This window comes from Eumetopias jubatus, unplaced genomic scaffold (genome assembly GCF_037043125.1).
Source record: "Eumetopias jubatus isolate StellerSeaLion01/CBP00866 unplaced genomic scaffold, mEumJub1_p1.0 scaffold_5, whole genome shotgun sequence".
In the NCBI taxonomy this organism is placed as follows: Eukaryota; Metazoa; Chordata; class Mammalia; order Carnivora; family Otariidae; genus Eumetopias; species Eumetopias jubatus.
In genome coordinates, this window is record NW_028274811.1 from 1,992,809 (window position 1) to 2,015,505 (window position 22,697).

The window sequence follows — 22,697 nt, forward strand, 5'->3', positions numbered from 1 at the left end:
TTTTGGTTCTTTTCAAAAATACTTCTCTTTATTTTTTGAAACATCTTCAACATGCAAAAACAACAAAACTATCAGGGGGAAAAAGTGAGGAGAGATTATAACCAAAAGAAAAAAAGAAAAAAGAAAAACCGCTGCCTTGGGTAGGGAGGGACTAGGGGAAGCTTTAGATTCTTTGTACCCAAACTTGCGGTGGGAAGCAGGCCAGGCAGTCGCTCAGCCACAGCCACTCGTGCCCTGACGGGGGTGGAGGTGGGGAGGTGTCTCTCCCCCTCACTCACTTACCGTCCCCACCACCAGGAATTTAGGCCTCAGCCCTGGTCACCTGCTCCCGGGCAGGAAGAAAGGAGGGTGGTCCTGCCCCCCTCAGGGTGCTCTGCTCCTGGCCGCCCGCTTTCATTTCATGCCCCCTGCATCATCTCCCTTCCCCAATCTCTCCCAACTCTTATCTTCCAGTCCCCACCCAACCTTTGGGACTTGTCTGCTCCATGTTTCTGCGGTCTCCACTCTTGGCCGCGTCTAACTCATAACCTCGATGGTTGCTAGATTGATCTTTCTCAAACCCGGGCCTGATTATGCCAGCACACTGCTTAAAAACCTCCAATGGCTTCTCGAAGCTCCACGGACAAAAGCATGGCCGTTAGCATGGTACAGATGGCCTGCAAACTGAGCCCAGCGTCCACCACAGTGTGCCTCCGTGCCCTGGCCCGGACTTCCCTTCCCCAGCATAGCACCTGGCACAGCCCTGGAGCAGATACCCTCTGCCCTTTGCCCATAAGAAGGCCCGGCACATGTCCACAGCCCTGTGCAAAATCCCGGGCCCAAGATTCCCATCCTACCTGAGAATCCAAGTCTTCTCCTTTTAAGCAGAGATTGGCATCAAGAACATTGAGTCCCACCAGCAGACCGACAATCACCATCCCTTCTTCCTCCATCATTAATGCTTCGGGCTCATAGAACTCACTGGAAGAGATTGACACAACAGGTGGCCGGCTGCTCAGGAAGGGATGTTCACCACCTTCTCCCCAACCTGCCCTGTCCTTTCACCTCTCAACAGATGGGCCAGGCTGCCAGCTTCCCCAGGTGCCCAGAAACCCCCTGGTGCCAGTTTCCTTCTGCCTTTCATTTCCCGCCCCCACTTCAAGTGCTGCTGCCTCTTCTCTTCCCGTGGTTGAGGACAGGCTCCTCCTGCCTCCAATCTGAGGCTGACTCCTCTGTGGACCCTGGACCCCAGTCCTTCCCGTCTCCTCTTGGCTTCTGTGTTCCCGACCATCAGTCTGCCCCTCCTGTCCCCATTGGCGCCTTCTTCCGCACTGCTATGCGCTATTTCTACACTCATGCCAACAGGAAGCAGGACCCCATAGCCCCCCACATCCAAGAATAAACCCCCCCTTCCACACTGGCTGCTTTTACTTCCTCACCTCCCAGTCACCTCAGCCATTCACAGGGGGCTCCATCTACTACAGCTCCTGGGCACCAATGATGTGCTCGTTTACGAACTGTGTGTATGTGTGAGTGTGCGTGAGACCTCAGTGTCTTAAGAATTAGGTCATGAGGTCATGGGGATGAAAGGTACAGCACAGGGAACACAGTCAATGGTACTGTCATCACTTTGTATGGCGACAGATAGTAGCTACACTTGTGAACACAACATAATAGTGTAGACTTGTGGAATCACTCTGTTGCATGCCTGAAACTGATGTAACATTATGTATCAACTATATTTCAATTAAAAAAAGAATTAGTTCATTAGAACAAAATCCACACCTCAAAGTTACTCAGTGTGATTGTACTGAAAACACAAAGTAGGTGAAGTATTTGAAAAAGTATTTTGAAATCCCTATTTATCATATAAAGATATGCTCAATAATAAGCCATAACTTGAAAACAATGAAAAATTTTGAGTGGCAGGCCATACTATAAAAGATATTTTTAACTCAATCAGACAAATTAACTCTAGAGAGATTCTTCCCTTATAAATTCCCATGTTCTAGAGAAAATTCCTTTTGTGAGGATTATTTTTGCTTATATGTAAGTATCAAAAATGAACCAGTCATAAATTTCAGGGACAGCTAGTCAGTCATTACGGATGCTAAGAAATATAAACTTTTACAAGATGGATATGGAATCCTAAAATAGGCAATATAGCTATGTTCTCTTATAAAAGGTAGGTTTTTATACTTTAAAATTGTTCACTGCATCTAGTTTTAAAGTCATTTTTTTCCTGTTATCAAGAAATCTAATAAGTGCTATTTTGTTGAAGCCTAATCGAGTAGGTTGTCAGTTACTTAATCTTAGGTATTTTTGAAGAATTATCTTTGAAAGGACTTTTCAAAATGAAAAGCAATATGAATCTTCATTCATAATGACTTTCAGATACCCGTGCTCGAAAAATGAAATACTCTTTAAAGCTGTGTACATCGCACACTCTTGTTTTAATTCCAAACCATCTCTAGAACGATGTTCCAAGTATTTTAGGAGCAAAAGACAGCAAAGATAGGAGGTAAAATACCTTAAGAGATGTTTATTGTCTATGAGCACTTTCAGATAATCTGCCAGTTTCTTTTGCATGAGTGCAAGATACAGCCAGGCTCTGCCTCTTCCCACAGCTGTCCTGGAATTCAGAGAACCAAACTGTTAAGGCATAACACCAAAACCCCCCAAGCCCCCAATTTAGCTAAAGAGATACACATCTTCCTGAACGTACGTGCATGTGAACACAGGGAATGGCAGCTTTGGAGCTTGGGTGGGAAGGCCCAGAAAACCACTCTCTGCAAACCTTTGGGTACTATTTGAATTTTGTATCAAGGACATGTATTTTTTTTTTTAATTTTTTTTTAAGATTTTATTTATTTATTTGAGAGAGAGAGACAGCGAGAGAGGGAACACAGTGGGGGGCGGGGGTTGGAGAGGGAGAAGCAGGCTCCCCGCAGAGCAGGGAGCCCGATGCAGGGCTCGATCCCAGGACCCTGGGACCATGACCTGAGCCGAAGGCAGAAGCCTAACTGACTGAGTCACCCAGGGTCCCCTGGTTTGTTTGTTTTGACAAGAGAAAAAAACTCTTAGGGATGCCTGGGTGGCTTGGTCAGTGAAAGCATCTGCCTTCAGCTCAGGTCATAATCCCAGGGTCCTGGGATCGAGTCCCCCATCGGGCTACTTCCTCAGCGGGGAGTCTCCTTTTCTCTCTCCTTCTGTGTGTGCTCTCTCTCTCTCTAGCTCTCACTCTCTCTCAAATAAATAAAATCTTTTTAAAAAAACAAAAAAAACCTCTTAAGCCACAAAAAAAATCTGATTTCTGGAACAAATACAATTAGATAAAACTTTGCATATATTCATAAAATTTCACAGGGGGCCAGGAAATATCAGGTTAGGTTTGTATACTGGATAAACATTTCTTCAACGGATTAATGTATCTCATTAATAAATCTATTATATATCTAATATATCTATTATATATCTAATATATCTCTATTTCTATTAATATATCCAACACGTTTTGAGGCATTAGCTCAAAGGTGCAATTTTATTTTTAATTGTCGCAAAACACACAGAACATAAAATTTACCTTTTTACGTGTACACTTCGTTAGCGTTTAGTACATTCGTGCTGTTGTGGAACCAATCTCAAAGAGGCAATTTTGAAAAGGCCTGCTCTAAACATCAGAAGAAAACAGAAAGCCTCCCAACTGTAGACCTAACAGTGCTTGAAGAGAAAGATTCTGTTCTAGGCAGAGTGACGGCATTTGTGATCTCTACGAAAGTAGTCGAGGTGCTCCTGCAATCAGTATCGGCACCAAAGGGAGCTGTGGGGGCTGAGTGCTTCCAAGAGCCAGGCCCGTAGGGGTTAATCCAACCCATCAGTACAAAAGGCTTTGAAACCCTCCCTCCCCTAAATAAATGAGGTTAAACCAGAGCACAAAGGAAAGGAAATAAAGTAGAAAAAAAAAATACTGAATACTGGCATGATGTGGCAAAGGGACACGGACATGTGTGGCCTGTCAGGCACATAAACCCGCACTACACTTCCAGCCAGTGATTTGATCGGGTTATCAAAGCTCTAATAATGTGTGGTAAGGAAGTAATTTAGGATGCACATAAAAACATATGTGTGGAGATGGTCTGCCGCACTCTTCGGATAATGAAAAACCGAAGACAAGCACAAAGTCCAAAGGGGAGTTATTTTTTCTGAATGCTCTGTGGCCATTGCAAAAATGATGTTGTGGGGAAGCTTGGGTGGCTCAGTCGGCAAGTGTCTGCCTTCAGCTCAGGTCATGATCTCAGGATCCTGGATTCGAGTCTGGTTCTTCCTCTCCCTCTGCCTTCCCCCTCACCCCCGCAACTTGTGCCCTCTCAAATAAATAAATAAAAATCTTAAAACAACAACAAACAAGCGAACAAAGAAACCCACCAGTGACCTGAGAACAATGAAAAATTTTGGGTGACAGGGTCATACTGCAAAAGGTATTTTCATTTCAATTAGATAGGGGAACTAAACTCAAGACTCCTCAGGATACAAAATGCATCCTGCAAAAGTTTCAAACTACCCTTCCACCCCCCAAAACAGTAGTCACAAACCTCCAAAATGTGAAAATTTTAGAACTTTTATAACAATTTAATGAAATAGTAAAAAAAAAGGTCCTCTCCCACACGGCCCCCAGTGAGGCTACTCCTCTGGAGCCATCAAGAGAAGGGAACTATTGTGTCTTTCCTTTTCAGGAGACAGGGGAGGATTTCGACAGGCCAAGCCTGTCACTTGTTCACAGCCACAAACTAAGAAGGGAAGGAGGTGGTGGGTTTAGCGGACATTGAGCTCTTTGTTAGCACAAGACTTCAAAACTGCCTCCCATGCACAACTGGAAACAGAGGTCTGAGTGTTGGAGGAGGGACAGCCCCAGTCTGCTCCGATCTGAACGCACCAGGCCTCCGTCTCGCGTCTTCCCTCATGAGGGAGTGAGCTGGTCGGAAGGGATGGGCAGCAGGACCACAAAAGGAACTGCTGAAACAAAGCAGACATGGGAAGCTCCTGAGAGCTCACTAAATACGTATTTGAAAGTTGTCACAGTGCAAAAGGATTTGCCTTCTGTGGGACAGGCCCAAGGGCTGAACTAGCGACAGGGACCGAGGCTTCAGTTTCATCTTGAGAAGACCGCACAGGGCTCCACAGCAAGGAACGTAGTGGGACTTAGAGGGTTCTAGAATCCCTTAGACCTGTGTTCCCTTCCTGGCTGCACCACTCACTTGCTAAGGGCCCTCGGGCAGGTTACTTAGCTGCTCTGTCTCAGTTTCTGTACTTAATCATGCGTGGATCCCAACAGCTCTCCTGGAGGCTTCGTTGTGGGGAATTAAATGAGATCCTGAAATGTCCTTAGCAGAATGCCTGGCACACGGCAGGCCCTTGGTAAATGCTGGCGATTATTATCTGAAAATGGAACAGGCTGGTTCCTCAGAAGTGTGTAAGGCTGGAAAGTGGTGTCCCCCTGTGGGAGAGGCAGGGTGTTTTGCATGGGCCCAAGGCTCTCTAGGTCCCCTTCTAAATGCAGATTTCATGATGACCCCTTGTTTGTATTATTTTAATTTTTTTATTGTAAGGTTACTCACCCTACATTACATCATTAGTTTTTGATGCCTTGTTTGTATTCTGTCCAGTTTTTTTATTTTGAGCCAATGCATGGATATCCCAAGGTGCCAACCCAGACATGGTAAATGATATGTCTCACCTTTTCACAAATGTCCCATGTCCTACAATCTAAAATCTGGCCCGAACTATATTATTCTGAAAACTGCCCAGATGCATCCAAAGCATGGATTCCAGGAGCATAACAATGACCCCCTTTACTCTTGTAACTGCTCCTCAGGTAACAACATCTTTTCTCTCTCTCTCTTTTTAAAATCTCTATGCCCAACATGGGGCCGGAACTCACGACCTGAGATCAAGAGTCAAGTGCCCTACTGACTGAGCCAGCCAGGTCCCCACAACACCTTTTCAAACTACATGACCTCGTGTGACCTATAGGAATCGCTGTCCCCATCTTAAAGATAAGGAAACAGGCTCAGGGAGGGGCAAATCTTGCTCAAGATTTTGAGTATAATGAGCAGCAGAGCTGAGACTAAAGTTTAAGTGGAGTGTCCCTCATGTTACAATTTGTTCTAAATTAGAAAAAGTTTATCAGCAAGGAATTGAGAAATGGGTAAATACGAGGGAGTTTTTTTTCAAACATTAAATCAGTGTTAGCTACTTCTCACTCACTTTAATTCTGGCAGATTTCTGACACTAGTGGCTATATCTGATGCTTCTGGACAAAGTTTCTCCACCAGCTCCAAAGGACCAAAGAAAGATTTATTTTGGCCAATAAAACTCTTCTTAACTAAAAGGGAAAACAAAAGTGTTATTCATAAGAACAGGTTGCAAAATGTCCTCAGGCGCCCACAGTCTCTCTCCCCAAAAGCCAAATGGACAATGCACAGCTCTACTGCTTAATCCTGATTTAGTCTTGGGGACTCGGAGACGTCAGGTAACAAACGAGCTCTCCCTTCCTCTGGTGACAGGGCTTCTGTGACACCCGACTATGCTCTTACTCCAAGTATTTACTGCCCGTGAAATAAAACAAGTGTGTGCGTGTACATATGTACATATATACGTATATATGGCTTGTAGAAATCCTTCCCCTTTCTCCCTCCTACCTGATGCCAACATCAACGCCAGATTTCAAATTGTCACCACCATCCCTCATCTAAATTGCTGCCAGTAACATTCTCATGGGTCTCCTTGCTCCTAATATGGCCACCTCCTCACCACCCCCCCCCCCGCCCTTACAATCTCTTCACACACATGGAAGTTCTTTTAAAAACGTTAAGTCAGGTCATGTTTTCCCCTTTGCTTAAAATCCTCCAGATACACCTACAATACAATCCAACTCTTCACATGACCTGTAAAGGCCTACATGATCCAGCCTTCCCCCACCCCCCAATCCATTTCCCTGACTTCATCTCCTCCCACTCTCCCTCGGAGCCCACTGGCATCTTCCTCAAACCAAGCCTGGTCTCACCCAGGACTTCTGCCCACCTGTTTCTTCCCCCACTAAGGAATGCTCTTGTCCCAAATCTTGGCACAGCTAACTTTTTCTCCTTTAGGTCTCAGCTCACAGTTCACCTCCCCAGCAAGACCTCCCCTCTCATCTAGCTGAAACCCTTGCTGCTTCCTTGAATTTGTAGCATTTTGTAATTAAGTCTGTTTCTGCATTTATTGTCTGGTCCCTAGAACTGTGCTCCAAGCACGTGAAATGTAGCTGGTGCAATTGAGATGTGGTATAAAACACACAGTGGGTTTTTAAGCCTTAGTAGAATGAAGAATGTAAAATACCTCATCAATAAGGCTTTTAAATACTGATTATGTGTCAAAATCGTAATATTTAGGATATACTGGGGTCAATAAAATGTGTTCTTAAAATTAATTTCACCTGTTTCTTTTTACTTTTTTTTTTTTTAACGTGGCTACCAAAACACTAAAAATTGCACAAGTAGCTTGCCTGGCATTTCCCCTGACAGTGCTGCTCTCGATGTGGGGTCTGGCGTGCAGGGACCGCGTCTGTTTTGTACCCTGCTGTTATCCCAGCACCCAGAACAATGCTCAGCACTGATGAATACATACTGAGCAAACAGCTGGCCCGACTTCCCGCCCCCGAACGCCCCCTCCAGCTCACCTTTAAGCCCGTGTTTGAGGCAGTGCTCCATCACTACAAAGAACTGCTGCAAGGGGGCATGGTCCGCATCCAGGCTGCGGCCCAGGCTCAGGGCAGACTGGAGCAAGACTTTGACGCTGAGTTTCATCATGTGCATCAAGTTGGCACGCTCCTCCATCATCTGGCACCTGGAAGCTGTTGGGGCGGAAACAGGGACAGCCTCGTTAGTGGACTGAGGGTGGTCCGGGGTGAGGAGGATGGAAGATCGGCCTGGCGGGGGGCCAGGCGATCAGTTCCGAGCGCGGACGTGCGGCTGGACGGATAACTGGGCTTCGGAGTCAACCGGCCTCTGATCCCTGGAGGTCACGGCTGCACCTGGGCAGCCTGAGCCGCGCGGGTCAGTCTCGAGAGACCTCTCCCAGGCGGCTCCGCGCGTTGCTAAGGCGACGGCTCTACTAAGGCTTGCCGCGATTGGCCTTTCCCACAGCCAGTAATTCCACTTTTGACCAATGGAAGGGGACAAACTCCAGGAAGCCCCGCCCCAAGCTGGAGGACGAGCTGGGCAAAGTGTTCCGCCCTTGGACATTCCGATTGGACGGGCCCAGCCGGAGGCCACGCCCACGAAGCTAAAGGGCGCCATTTTGTATTCTCCGCGCGGGTGGCCCTGTCCTCGGCCTCCTCAGATGACTCTCTGAGCCTGTTCTTTTGTCCGACGGTGTCAACCCAAGTGCCTTTAGAAAAGTCTCTGCTCCTGAGTTCCAGACTCAAATTCTCGTTGTCCATCTTCAGTCTACAGTTAGTGGGCAGTACGAGTCTTACCCTTTTGTATGGAAAACCGCTAGAATCAGAAAAACTCAGCTCCGTTTCCATTTCCAACTCCCATTAACGCTTTCGCTTTGTTTTAAGAGTAAAAAAAAAGTCTGTGGGCCGTCAGTATCAGATACCCATGACAAATGTTTACCAAGTGTCCCCCTCATACCCAGTAAGCAGGCAGCCTAGAAATTAAAAATGCAGACTCCACGCGATTAACCGAGTCCTGGCGGGAAAAAATAAGCCCGCGTGCGCCCCTCTGAACTCCCGCCAACGTTTAGTCCGAAACATTTGCCGACCGGACCGTGGTGGTGGTGGTGGTGGTGGGGGGTCGTATTGTTTCAGTTGGCAGCTGTCTGATCACTACTGAGGTTAAGTAGCTTTTCACGTTTATCGTCTCCTAGGATTCTGTAAATAGCATGTTAAATCAACTTCCTTGCTGAATTGTCTAGTGATCTGTATATTCTGTATAAATTAATATTGATATTAATCCTTTATGGATGTTTGATTTCATGGTCATTAATTAATATGAACATAGAGATAGTTAAAAGAGCGAACACATGGATAGCTAAATGGAAAAGAAATGAATTATGACTGAATTTATAATAAAGGTATTAAGTCAAGATTATTGAGACTTAAGACAGCCTGGGACTAAAAATTCTAAAGTCTCAGACACCCACGAAGACAGCTGCTGGCAAAGAAAAATCGGTCTAAACATTTGACCAGAGAAAAATGGGTTGATTAAATGGGTGGGGGTGGTATAATTATTTTTAAATTTCGAGAGAATCCTATATATTGTATTTATAATTTGAAAGCGTTAATGAGCTGGATGATTGGCAAAGAAAATAAAAATTGTAAAGCTTCATCAAGAGAGGGAGAAACTCTGAATGGACCAATAAACACAGAAGCAATTTGCAAAGATTTACTGCTGACGAAGACACCACGCCCAGGTCTGTAAACCAGCTCTTCTCAGGAGAACGCAGAGCCAGGATTCTGGCGCAGCGCCAGGCAAGCCCAGATGTTTGCAGATCCGTTTCCAGCCCCTCGAGTTTCACAGCTCCACAGGACAGCCCCATGTGAAGCGGAGGGCTTCAACCACCTCCATTTTCACCTCAATCTGTACTTTTCTAATTGATTAAGTTCTTTCCAGCTTATGCGGGCGAGGCATCCCCTGATGGGAACCCAAACTTACAGTAAGGACTGCCCTGAACCAGCGAAGACTCCGTGTGACCAACTGCAAGACGAGGGACGAGGCCTTTACTGCCCACCTGCCTGTACCCACCAACTGTCCCACGTTTTCCTTATACAAATCTAGGGTATTTTCAACACTGGTAGACCGCCTTTGAGATGCTACTCCCGTCTTCCCAGTACTGGCCTCACTGCAATAAATTCCTTTCTTGGTTCACCACCACTCATCTCTCTGCCATTGGATCCTATCAGTGGCAAGTGGCTGAACCTGGTCTGTTTGGGAGCCTGGGAGCCAGGTGCCCTTGCACTCCTGCCGCCTGGTTATAGATTTACTCCCTATCCCACATCTGGATAGGTGCATCTGGATGCACCTGATGAGGGAGCAGAGAGCAAGCTGAGGACAAAGCACAAGCTGACACCTGCACCCCCCCCCAACAGGTGGGCTATGTGTGACATTCCTCAGGCACTCCTGGCTGCTCTAAAACTAAAGAAAGGGAAAAACAAATGGTTAACTGACAAAGATCACAGTCCCATAGGACAGGAGTCTCCATCAGTTTACCAATGTCCTAGAGATTTACAAGGCAAAAGCATCCTGTTACCAAGTTACCAATCTGTTACCAACAGCCTGACGTCTAGAGACCCACAGACTCAATTTCCTGGAGCCCTAACATCACCCACCCCTCCACAGTGATATGGGAAACAAAGGCAAAAGGGAATGTAAATAAAATTAAATTTCCTTCTATCCTGTAGCCCCACTGACAAATACTTGAGGCAGGCAGAGTATAACACTCCTCCCAACTGTCTTAACGCTAATGCTTTCCCAGAGGGAAAAGCAACCTTAGTTTGACAATAGCAAGGCCTGCAGTATCCAGAGACTTTAGCGTATGGACGTCCTTTTGGACACCTCCCTTTGTCCTTACCTCCCCCAACTCCCACACATATAATCAGCCATTCCTCACAGCCCCAGTGCAGCAGCTCTTTCTGCCCACTGGTCCTATCCCATTAAAAATCACCTTTTTGCACCACAGACGTCTCAGGAATTCTTTCCTGGCTATTGACTCCGGACCTCACCAACAATGCTAGTCAAAACTACACTACACCGACCTGGGGTCCAGAGAGTCCCACACACCAAGTGGAGGTGAAGCCTCCTTTGATGATTCAAGTTACCCAAAGCATGAAGGGCTTTCAACCTCTCATTGCTTTATTGTACTTAGTTAAGGAAACTGGTCTTGGGGGAGGGGGACGGTCTCTAGTTCTCTGCCGGCTAGCCTGAATTCAGAAAATTAAACATTTTTTTCTCCCACAGATATATGTAATTATTCTCAGCCTGTCTCAATACTCCTTCCTAGGATGTACCATTAATTTGAGGAACATGTTCCATACATTAGATGGGCCAATACTATAGCTCCATGTTTTTGAAGAAAATGGATTTGAAGTACACATAAACTAAGTCTTTTTGTGTTGGCAAATAATACTGTGTTGACAAAGGTGTAATGAAATAAGCAACATTCAGGTGTCCCCAACTATTCTGAGTGTTCTGGGTTAAGTAACTATTGAAAGAATTACAGGTATAATTTTCATTTAATAAGTCTGGGTAAAGGCTTTTTTGGGGGAACCTTCTGAGGCTGGGAAATTTAAGATGATTGGGTTGCATCCTTTTGCAAGTCAGGTGATTTTCATTTTTATTAAACAAAAATAAAGAAAAAATAAATTTTGACAAAAGATCAATGCGACTTGGGGCATATAATTGGAAGGAATTCAAAAGTATGACCTTACTATAACAAAACTGTCCATTTCTATTTCCTGTTTATATGAACCAGGTTTCTCAAGGCTCGCATCTATTAAAAAACCAAAAAATGGGAATAAAATTGATGCTGAGTCCCATCATATTTTATGAGTAAACCATATATTTTCATTTGTGGATACATGCTAATAAAAAAACCAAACAAGCCCATTAAGAGAAACAATAACAAGAAAAGTTTATAGTAATTATGTATAAAAATAAACCCTTTTGTCAACTTAGCATTTCTTATTATTTTAATGGTAATTCATTCCACAAGAAAAATATTTTATACACTTAGAGCTTTAGTCACAAAAAAGTTTATTGAATTTTAATTTACTTTTTTTCCCTGAGATGTATGACAGGATGATAAATAAAATTTTTTAAAATAATAATTTTTGGGGCGCCTGGGGGCTCAGACGGTTAAGTGCCTGCCTTCGGCTCGGGTTGTGATCCTGGGGTCCTGGGATCGAGCCCCACGTCAGGCTCCCTGCTGAGCAGGGCGCCTACGTCTCCCTCTCCCTCTGCCTGCCACTCCCCCTGCTTGCACTCTAATAAAAAATAAAAAAAACTTAAAAAAAATAATTTTTTAAAAATAATAAAAAAATTTAAAACATATGGAAATGGAATAGAAATTCAAGTTCAAGGAATAAAAGGGAAAATATACAGTTTTCAGGGGCGCCTGGTTGGCTCAGTTGGTAGAGCATGCGACTCTTGATCTTGGGGTTGGTTCGAGCCACACGTTGGGTGTAGAGATTACTCAAAAAGAAGTATCTTTAAAAAAATGGTAAAGTTTTCAAATAACTTAAAAGATGAATGGTAGTGCTTATCAAATCATTTAGGTATTTACATACCACTTAAAGAATAATGTAACACTTTTATTTTAAAAAGTTAATATTTGGGGCACCTGGGTGGCTCAGTCTGTTGAGCGTCTGCCTTCAGCTCAGGTCTATGGTCCCAAGGTCCTGGGATCGAGCCCCGAGTTAGGCTCCCTGCTCAGCGGGAAGCCTGCTTCTCCCTCTCCCACTCCCCCTGCTTGTGTTCCCTCTCTTGCTGTCTCTGTCAAATAAATAAATAAAATCTTTAAAAAAAAAAAAACTAATGTTTACAATATGCCAGAAAACATGTCAACCTTAAAAGCTGAAGATTTTTTTTAGGGGGTCATGTGAGCAAAACAACATGAAGACTAGTGTTTTAGGTGATTAGCGATGGGTGGCAGTGGCTTCTATTGATGTAGGAAAGATGTTGGGGTTCAGAGCCGACAGCCAAGAAAGAATTCCTGATCCGTTTTTGGTGCAAAAAGGTGGTTTTATTAAAGCATGGGACAGGACCTGTGGGCACTGGTGTCGTAAGGAGTGGCCCATTATGTACTTTCAAGTTGGGAGGGGGTCAGGGATAGTGTAAGTCTCTAAGGAATTTGGAAACAAGGTTTCCAGGACCTTGAAGGGGCTCCTGTTGTTGGGAAAAGGCCATTTTTACCATCTAATAAAAACTTAGTAATGAGACCCTTCAGATGTATATCGGTAGGGATGATTGCCAACATCTATCTTGGCGGGGAGGTTTAGAGATAAAGTAAGTTTCCAAATGAAGTTTTGTATGTTAAAGTAGATTTACAGGACCTGGGGGTTGGGGTAAGATTTCCTTTTGCCCTTAGCAAAGTATCAACATGGAGACAGCAGAGTTCCTAGAAGAATGTCACTTGGCCTGTTTCAAGGACTTGCCAATGGGCTGCAGGTAGTATAGATGTTTAATTTTTCTTTGGCCTTTGTTTCCCACATCACTATCACCCTTTCTGGGTACATGGCTGTGCTCTGCAGCCATCCCATCCATCCTTCTGCTCCATGACTCACCTGTTCCCATTCATGCTCAATTTACAGCTTCGGAAAATGTGAAGTGGATTTTTAAGCCATTCCATCTCTCAAATTTACTGGCTTTGTGACTTTGGCCAAGCTATTCACATCTCTAAGCTTCATTAATAAGAGTTCAGCACAGGGCGCCTGGGTGGCTCGTTAAGCATCTGCCTTTGGCTTAGGTCATGATCCCAAGTTCCTGGGATCGATTCCCACATCGGGCTCCTTGCTCAGCAGGGAGTCTGCTTCTCCCTCTCCTACCCACTTGTGCTCTCTCTCATCTCTCTCAAATAAATAAAATCTTAAAAAAAAAAAAAGTTCAGCACATCAGCAAAACACAGAGGATGTCACCAAGTTCTATACTTCCTGAATTGCCAAATAAATGGTCTGTTCAGGGATCTCCATCTTGACTGTTGCGCAGGGGCCAGGCTGGGACAGAAATGAGTGCTGCTATGGGAGGATGAGCTGGAGGGGACCTGGGGCCCCATGGACATCCAGGGGGCAACCCCGCTGAGCACCACCCTCTGGCGGGAAGAATGCTGGTCAACAGGATCAGACGCAGAGTTTTCAGAAGCTGGACATCTGGATTTTTATGTAAAGCCAGCTCACTGGCTAAAAAAAAAAAAAAAAAAATTGCTTTATTTTTTATTTTATTTTTAAAAAATATTTCATTTATTTATTTGTCAGAGAGAGAGCACAAGCAAGGGGAGCGGTAGGCAGAGGGAGAAGTAGGCTCCATGTGGGACTTGATCCCAGGACTGAGATCATGACCTGAGCCAAAAGCAGACGCTTCACTGACTGAGCCACCCAGGTGTCCCAGAACTTTTTTAATTCTTTTATACTATGCAGCATATAAAATGCAACTACCAGACACAAACAGCTCACAGCTGGTTGTCACCTTTGGTATAGAGAGTGAGTATGCAGGATGGGGAGTGGGCCCTATGGGTTTTTTTTGTTGTTGTTGTCGTTGGGTTCTCAGTTATAGAGGAGTAAGTAGATTCTTGATAAATTTGAGTTTTAGTTGTGAGTAGCCCTTTGGTGTCTTGAAGGATCTTATAACACAGTACAGTGTTGCCCTCTATTGACAAGGAGGAAAACTTTAACACTTTCCCAGCTGTCAAGAATTTTCACTTAGCATCTTGGGGCTAACTCGAGTTCAGCAACGTAACTAGGAAAACGTTACTGTGATTCATTGTGAAAGGAGCTGCACCAGCTGTGGAGGGCCACTTGGACATTTCCCATGGAAGAAGAATAGAGAAAAGCATAATACATACCACATGTCTGATGGCAAATATGTACCTAAATAATTCTAAAATGTAAGAATGCCCTTGGGACGCCTGGGTGGCTCAGTCAGTTAAAGTCTCTGCCTTCCGCTCAGGTCATGATCCCAGAGTCCTCGGACGAAGTCCCACATGGGGCTCCCTGCTCAGCGGGGATTCTGCTTCTCCCTCTGCCTGCTGCTCCCCCTGCTTGTGCTTTCTCTCTCCCTCTCTCTGGCAGAGAGAGACAGCGAGAGAGGGAACACAAGCAGGGGGAGTGGAAGAGGGAGAAGCAGGCTTCCTGCTGAGCAGGGAGCCCGATGTGGGGCTCGATCCCAGGACCCCGGGATCATGACCTGAGCGGAAGGCAGACGCTTAACTACTGAGCCACCCAGGCGTCCCAAATAAATAAAATCTTCAAGCGAGCAAGCAAGCAAGCCCTCTTTAGTGAGCACCCGAGTGCAAGCCATTGTGCTGAGCACGTTAACGCTTAGGAACACACGCTTGGTCACCCATCCTTTAGGAGAAGACACATGAACAAGCAAGATGTACAGCCTGCTGTGTGTGTTGTGGTTTGTGTGAAAACTGCGTGGGGGAGATGATGGCTCTCTGAAAGATACGATAGGACTGGGGGCAGTTTCTGCACAGGAGGACATACTCTACACTGAATGATCTTTTGTACGGTTTGGTTTCTTCTCTTTTTTACCACCTGCCTTTATTACTTAAAACAACAAGAAAAAAACAAGAGAGTTAACTATAGAGTACAGGATCACTGTGGCACGCTGTGCTAACAGGGCCCACGTGAAATAGCATTTTAAAACAAGTATTCAGGGGCGCCTGGGTGGCTCAGTTGGTTAAGCATCTGCCTTCGGCTCAGGTTATGATCCCAGGGTCCTGGCTCGCCCCGAGTCGGGCTCTCTGCTCAGCGGGGAGCCTGCTTCTCCCTCTGCCTGCCGCTCCCCCTGCTTGTGTTCTCTGTCAAATGAATAAATAAAATCTTAAAAAACAAAAAAATAACAAAGATAATAAGGATTTAAAGTGTGGGCACCTCTGAGTACCCGGGTGACCACAGGGATCAAAGCCTGCACTGATGCACACCAGGAAGACTGCTATCACCTGGGGTTATTTTGAGGGTTAAATGAATTAACATAGGTACAAATCTAAGACTAATACCTGGCACCTAGTAAGTAAGCAAATATTTATTATTATTATTTTAAAGATTTCATTTATTTGACAGAGAGAGACACAGCGAGAGAGGGAACACAAGCAGGGGGAGTGGCAGAAGGAGAGGGAGAAGCGGGCTTCCCACGGAGCAGGGAGCCCGATGCGGGGTTCGATTCCAGGACCCTGGTTTCATGACCTGAGCTGAAGGCAGACGCTTAATGATTGAGCCACCCAGGCGCCCCAGCAAATATTTACTATTAAGTATTCTGTGCTAGGTGCTATTTTAGGCACTGGCACATGGCATTTATCAGCGAACAGCTAACATTTATTATTTGCTTGCTACATGATCTCAGAGGCCTCCAGAACGCCTCATATGCCTTGACTTTTGGGACTCACCGCCAACGGCTGGCTCACAATCAAACACCCAGAGGTGTGTGCAAAGGCTGTGCACAGGCTTCTTCGTTACCTTCCAGTCCTACTTGCCACAGCCAGAATCTCAAAACAAGTCTGTTGGTAAACTTTTCTCTACTCGTTACTCTTTTTTTTTTTAAGATTTTATTTATTTATTTGACACACAGAGAGAGAGCGAGAGATAGCAAGAGAGTGAGAGAGAACGAGCACAAGCAGGGGGAGTGGCAGGCAGAGGGAGAAGCAGGCTTCCCGCTGAGCAGGGAGCCCGATGTGGGGCTCGATCCCAGGACCCTGGGATCACGACCTGAGCTGAAGGCAGCGGTTTAACCAACTGAGCCACCCAGGCGCCCCTCGTTACTCTTTCTTAACCACTGGAATTCTCACAATTCACTCTGCTGGGTCAGCGATGACTTCTAAGCAGCAACTTTACCGGTGGGTAGAAGGGAATCAAGAAACCTCAAAGGCATATTATGATTCTTAGCACTACGGTCTTCCATCAACTCTGCCCCACAACACTTTCTATGAAGACAGAACTGAATTTTTAATTTTAACATTTAAACATCACACGTGTGTCGTGGCTACTCTATTGGTGAACACAGCTCTCAATATCTGGCTTTATAGGGCTTTCCAAGTCACACCCTTTTTATCATCACCATTTAGTATTCCCATTATTTCCATTCTTCTAACATGCTGAAACTCTATTCCAGATAACAAGGGCTGAAGAGGACTAGAAGAGCTCACTGTGTGAATCAAAAAACCCCTACTGCACAGCCTGGGAAACGCGGTGACTTGCGCGCGTCACACAACGGAGTTGGCCTCGGCGCAGCACGGCCTGCCTGGAACCATCGCCTCCCGAATTCCACCTCGCAGCTCGCACTCCTAGGTGCGTCGGTACAGCCGAGGCGTGAGCCGGGTTGGCATTTGGGAGATTCGCGGCACACAGCGGAACCGGATTCAGTTCTTGAGTACTTTTAAGCTTAATACCGACTACCTAAGCTTAAACTCGTACATTTTCTTCAAGTCTGCCACGGGGGTCAGGATGTTGTCTAGGGCACACAATTAGAAGGGTTTGCTAGGGGAGTCGCCCAATCTCAGGCCGTCCAAACCCACGCATTTATCTTGGCTTGCACGGCATCAAGAAAAACAGACGAGGAGTTATGCGTGCTAACAGGTTGGTTCTGAACAACCCGTCTGACAGGCTGCGGAGGTTCGGCACCCTCGCCAGCTCGGTTCCGACCGCCAAACGGCCCCCTGTCCCGCGGGCGCGCGCGGGGCGTGCCCGGCCGCAGCCTACCTGTGCGCGCCGCGCCGTCCGCGCCGCCGTCCGCGCCGCCCAGCCCCGCGGCCGCGCGCAGCGCGCTCCCGCAGCTCGCCGACAGGTTGCCCGTGGCCTTTCGCGCCAGGGTCAGGATGGGCGCCGACCAGCCCTCCGGCCCGGTCCGCGACTTGGCCGCGCTCCGCAGTTCGCCAGGGCTAGGCAGCTGGCTCCGGTCCACGATCTCGAACTCTTCTCCCGACTCCGGTTCCGGCTCCCGCCCCGCCAGGGAACCGTCTTCCCCGTCGGCCATCTTGGCCGTGTCACGTGGCCGCGACGGGCGGAGGACGCGGCGCGGGCGGGCGCGCGGGCGGGCGCGCGGGCGGGCGCGCGGGCGGGCGCGCGGGCGGGCGCGCGGGCGGGCGCGCGGGCGGGCGCGCGGGCGGGCGCGCGGGCGGGCGCGCGGGTGGGCGGCGGGCTAGGCGAGGGCGGGCAGAGATTTTTTTTTTTCCCGTTCGCTAAGTTCTCCTTCCTCTTCACCCGCCTTCCCTCTCCTTTAACCTCAGAAAGGTTCAGCAAAGTACTATTCATAACCTAAGCACCCATATTCCCACCAGTCGGGAGGACTCGTCCGGAAAATTACTCTTGGGCTTGCCGCCCCAACCGGAGGTGCCCCCAGCTTGGCTTAGAACACAGCCCCCAGGGCTTTAGTTTCGTCGTGACTCTATTTCCTCTTTCTGATTTTCATTTCATGATTTACTTTTCCTACTTCGCCACTTTTCTGCAGCACTCTTCAGAACAAGCCCCCAGAAGGGCGGGTAAGGAAACTGGGACAGGTGAGGCAGGAAATCAGGATTTTTTTATTGAAAAGAAAACCCTACATACGACAGATTGGCAGGACTGGGAATCAGAAGGTCCGGATTCTCTTAATTAGTTAAATGGGGATAATAAGAGAACCTGCCTCATCAAGAAAGAAGATTTTGCAGTAAGGAGGCATGGCAGACGTTAGCAATGTGAGGACTGTTAGCCCCACTGTGTGGCTTCCACAAGGCATGATCCACTTGCACTGAATCACTCCCTGTCTGTTTCCTCACTTGGAAGAGAAGGGAATTTGACTAAATGGAAACTCACATTGCATTAGCATTGGATACTTTGTTTGCAAAGTGCCACACAGGGGCCTCGTCAAACTAGGAGAACGTTTGTATTTGGCTCCCAGAGCATTTCAATCTTAAAAAAAAAAAAAAAGGTTGTTGCAGATATTTAGAAATCAAAAGATTTGGCATTAAAATCTGGATTTTGGGGGCGCCTGGGTGACTCAGTCGTTAAGCGTCTGCCTTCGGCTCAGGTCATGATCCCAGGGTCCTGGGATCAAGCCCCGCATCCGGCTCCCTGCTCAGCGGAAGCCTGCTTCTCCCTCTCTCACTTCCCCTGCTTGTGCTCTCTCTCTTTTTCTCTCTCTCACTCTCTCAAATAAATAAATATAATCTTGAGGCGCCTGGGTGGCTCAGTCGTTGGGTGTCTGCCTTCGGCTCAGGTCATGATCCCAGGGACCTGGGATGGAGCCCCGCATCCGGCTCCCTGCTCAGCGGGAAGCCTGCTTCTTCCTCTCCCACTCCCCCTGCTGTGTTCCTTCTCTCGCTGTGTCTCTCTCTGTCAAATAAATATATAAAATCTTAAAAAAGAAATCTGGATTTTGGCCCTCTCGAAAGATCAGAAGCTTTGGCAGCTCCGAGTCTATTCCATGGTGTCAACAAATTGGTAAAGCAGGCGATGGCTGTCCCTTTAGAAGCCCCATGGTTCTCCTGGCATTTTGGTCCAGCTATCTCCATTGGGTGTTTATGATCTGTCTGGGCGCTGAAGGCCAGCTCTTTTCTATGGGGAGAGTGGGGTGCAGAGATAGTGGGGAAGCTGTGGGGATGGTGTTTGAGCTGTCACGGTGATGGAGGGGTTTGCTGCTAGTCTTTGCTGGAGTGCGGTGAACAGGGGAGTTAGATGCTCTGCAATTACCAAGCAGTAGACCCAGATCCTTCATGACCTTTCAATACCAGTGGACTTTCATGTAAGGTGAAGAGCTTGTTTATAATGCCCAGAGCCTGGACCAAATTCCACTTTGCAAAGAAACATAAATTCCTTTTAGAAAAATAGTTTTTATTTATTTATTTTTAAAAGATTTTATTTGACAGAGAGTGAGAGAGCAGGAGAGAGTGAGCATGAGCAGGGGGAACAGCAGAGGGAGAGGGAGAAGCAGACTCCCTGCTGAGCAGGGAGCCTGATGCGGGGCTTGATCCTAGGACCCTGGGATCATGACCTGAGCTGAAGGCAGATGCTTAACAGACTGAGACACCCAGGCGCCCCAAAATTTGTGTTTTTTTTTAAAGATTTTATTTGAGAGAGAGAGAACACAAGCAGGGGAGCGGCAGAGGGAGAGAGAAAAGCAGGCTCACCGCTGAGCAGGGAGCCCAATGCGGGACTCGATTCCAGGACCCTGAGATTGTGACCTGAGCCGAAGGCAGATGTTTAACCAACTGAGCCAATCAGGAGTCCCCACTTATATACATTTCATTGACCAAAGCAAGTATATGCCACCTCTAACTTCAAGGGAGTTCAAAAGTTCAATCCTACCAGTGTCCCGGGAAAGGGGAGCAGGGAATACTGGTGAGCAATATGACTACCATAAATGTACTCTGAATCTTCCCAGAATGCAGCTAAATTGATTTGTTCAGAACCGAAGAGCTATTAACCATTTCAGAAGATCACATCACCTACAACAATGTTGCTTTTGGTATTAAGATGAAACCTGTGCTGTTTGTCACAATCATGGGGATTTTAGGCTACCTTATTTTAGTGTTAGTGATGACTTATTTACATATTGAAATACATTGTATAGATTTATTTCTCTTTTATATGATAGGACTTTATATTAATTTTTTTGAAATTTTGAGTGTTGGTAGGTTTATTATGAATTGCATTTCATAATAGACAGTGAGGCATTGTAAAATAGGTATTATCTAAAGGGTGTGATGGGCCCAATAGGGTAGGCAACTGAGTTTGCATGTAACTCAAGTCTAGCTACAGACATGATAGTTCTGAATTCTTTCCAATTTTACTGTATATGAGGCCAACTTTGGAGAAAACTTGGTAAGAATTATCTGTGATTTGGAGCACACTTGGTGAAGAGAATGTGTATGATTAGCTTCTGTACAAATAGTAAAATTTAAAAGACATCTTAACATTTTGTTATTTTCTGTAGTTTTTCATATGCTTGAAATGTTCTATAATGATTAGAAAGTCCCACTCCCAAACATGCAGCCCAATCCGCCCTCCCCGTGTTCTTCCCTACTCCCCCACATCCTGCCTGTCCTTTTCTTCAATCTTCTCCCGACCTGTTGTTGTTGTTTCTATGCCTTGAGTTCCAGCTGCCTGCTCCCTCCTCCTGAGCATGATTCTACTCTCTGCCCATTGCCTGCCTCATTTTCCTTTCTAATCGTCTGAAGGCTTCTCCCTACATTTCTCAGACTCTGTGTCTGACATCTGGCCTTGCCCTTCTTTGCCCGCTTGGTGCCCCTGCCTGGATGGCCCCTCGCCTTGTTTTGCAGACACTCTCCAGGACAGCTTGTATCTTGGGACGTTCCTTCCTCCCTTCTGTTCTAGAAGGGAGGACTTCCCAAGGCCCAGCGCTGATCCCTTCATCTTCCTGCTTGCAGATCTCTCCTTGCTTCCCCCTGCAGGACACTTTGTCTTGTCTGCATGCCATGGTTGCAGATGGATCATTTTCTCCTTGATGTGCACTTTAAATTGAGTTAAGCAGCATCCCGGGGTGGGTTCAGTGAACTGCCTGATCCCAAAGTGGTATCCAAAGAGGTGGAACCTCAAGGTTTCATGGGTTTTGTGTGTTGGCCCATCAGCCGACACATTTCCCATCACAAGTACACATTTCCCACTTTTGTTGGAATTTTATAATCTTTAGTATTTGGACATAGTTGGTACTCTGCTGCCAGGAATGGCCAGTTAAAGCCAAATTACTCGAGATGCCTGGGTGGCTCAGTTGGTTAAGCATCTGCCTTGGGCTCAGGTCATGATCCCAGAGTCCTGGGATCAAGTCCCACACTGGGCTCCTTGCTCAGCGGGGATCCTGCTTCTGCCTCTGCTTGCCGCTCCCCCTGCTGGTGCTCTCTCTCTCTCTCTCTTTCTCTAACAAATAAATAAAATCTTAAAAAAAAAAAAAAATCCAGATCACTCTCTTGAATGATGCAATGTGAAGCACACAACATTCTCTAAGGCTGCACCTCCTAACTTTTTTTTACATCATGACCCGCCTAGAACATGATAATGTTTGCTGTATAACACAGCATTGTGAATGGACAGAGGTAACACTTGGGGAATCTGGCTTCCTTAGACTTTACTAGGTCACTCCAGGGCCAAGGGCATCCGTATCTCTGCACAGCTAACAGCCCAGTAGCCTCACTAGTCGAGAAGCTCTCCTGTGCTCTAAGGAGATTTGAAGCCTGTCAGCTTCCCAGGGAGGAATATCATGTTAGACAGAAATATTAATTTCTGCAAAAGACGGGAACAACTAAGTAACAAATATCAATGTTTGGCTCCATCTAGTGGTATAAAGTGGATTTGGGTTTCTAACCCTCCAGGATTTGACAATTTCCATCCATCCAACCACCCATCCACCCATCCTCCCAGCCTCTTCTGACCCTATTTCGTATCATTATCTGTAGCTTTCTTCCTTTTTTTTTTTTAAGATTTTATTTATTTATTTGACAGAGAGAGAGAGAGGGGGAGGGAGGCAGGGAGAGGGAGAAGCAGGCTTCCCGCACGAGCAGGGAGTCCTGCATGGGGTTTGATCCCAGGACCCTGAGAACATGACCTGAGCTGAAGGCAGACGTTTAACCGACTGAGCCATCCAGGCAAATCTGTAGATTTGTTAAGTCCCACATGATTTCTTTCTGTTTCTTAAACACTCCACACTTATTCTTTGCATATGCTTTCCCATCTTTGCTTGGAATAATTTTCTCCTAGTCTTAGTCTGATCAACCTTTTTTTTTTTTAAGAGTTTTATTTATTTATTTGACAGAGAGAGAGAGAGAACAAGCAGGAGGAGCGGCAGAGGGAGAGGGAGAAGCAGACTCCCCGCTGAGCAGGAAGCCTGCGGGACTCAATCCCAGGACCCTGGGATCCGAAGGCAGATGCTTAACCAACTGAGCCACCCAGGTGCCCCCTGATGGACATTTTGATCAACATCTTTCATATTCAAGCTCAATTCGACTTTCCAGAGACACAGTCCCAACTGCTCTAA

The 22,697-nt window shown here is 46.4% G+C and overlaps 1 protein-coding gene across 2 annotated transcripts in view; it reads right to left on the reverse strand.

The window, feature by feature from the left end:
* RUFY1 (RUN and FYVE domain containing 1) overlaps nt 1–17,714 on the reverse strand; it is a 60,023-nt gene extending 42,309 nt beyond the window's left edge. For both annotated transcript variants that reach the window (XM_028092619.2, XM_028092617.2), the window contains exons 1-5: nt 17,432–17,714; nt 7,697–7,870; nt 6,244–6,361; nt 2,510–2,611; nt 837–960 (exon numbers count right to left, since the gene is read on the reverse strand). In XM_028092619.2, the coding sequence (XP_027948420.1) occupies nt 837–960; nt 2,510–2,611; nt 6,244–6,361; nt 7,697–7,870; nt 17,432–17,705 (792 nt within the window). In that variant the 5' untranslated portion in view covers nt 17,706–17,714. The remainder of the gene's footprint in view (nt 1–836; nt 961–2,509; nt 2,612–6,243; nt 6,362–7,696; nt 7,871–17,431) is intronic.
* Nucleotides 17,715–22,697: the final 4,983 nt, after the last annotated feature.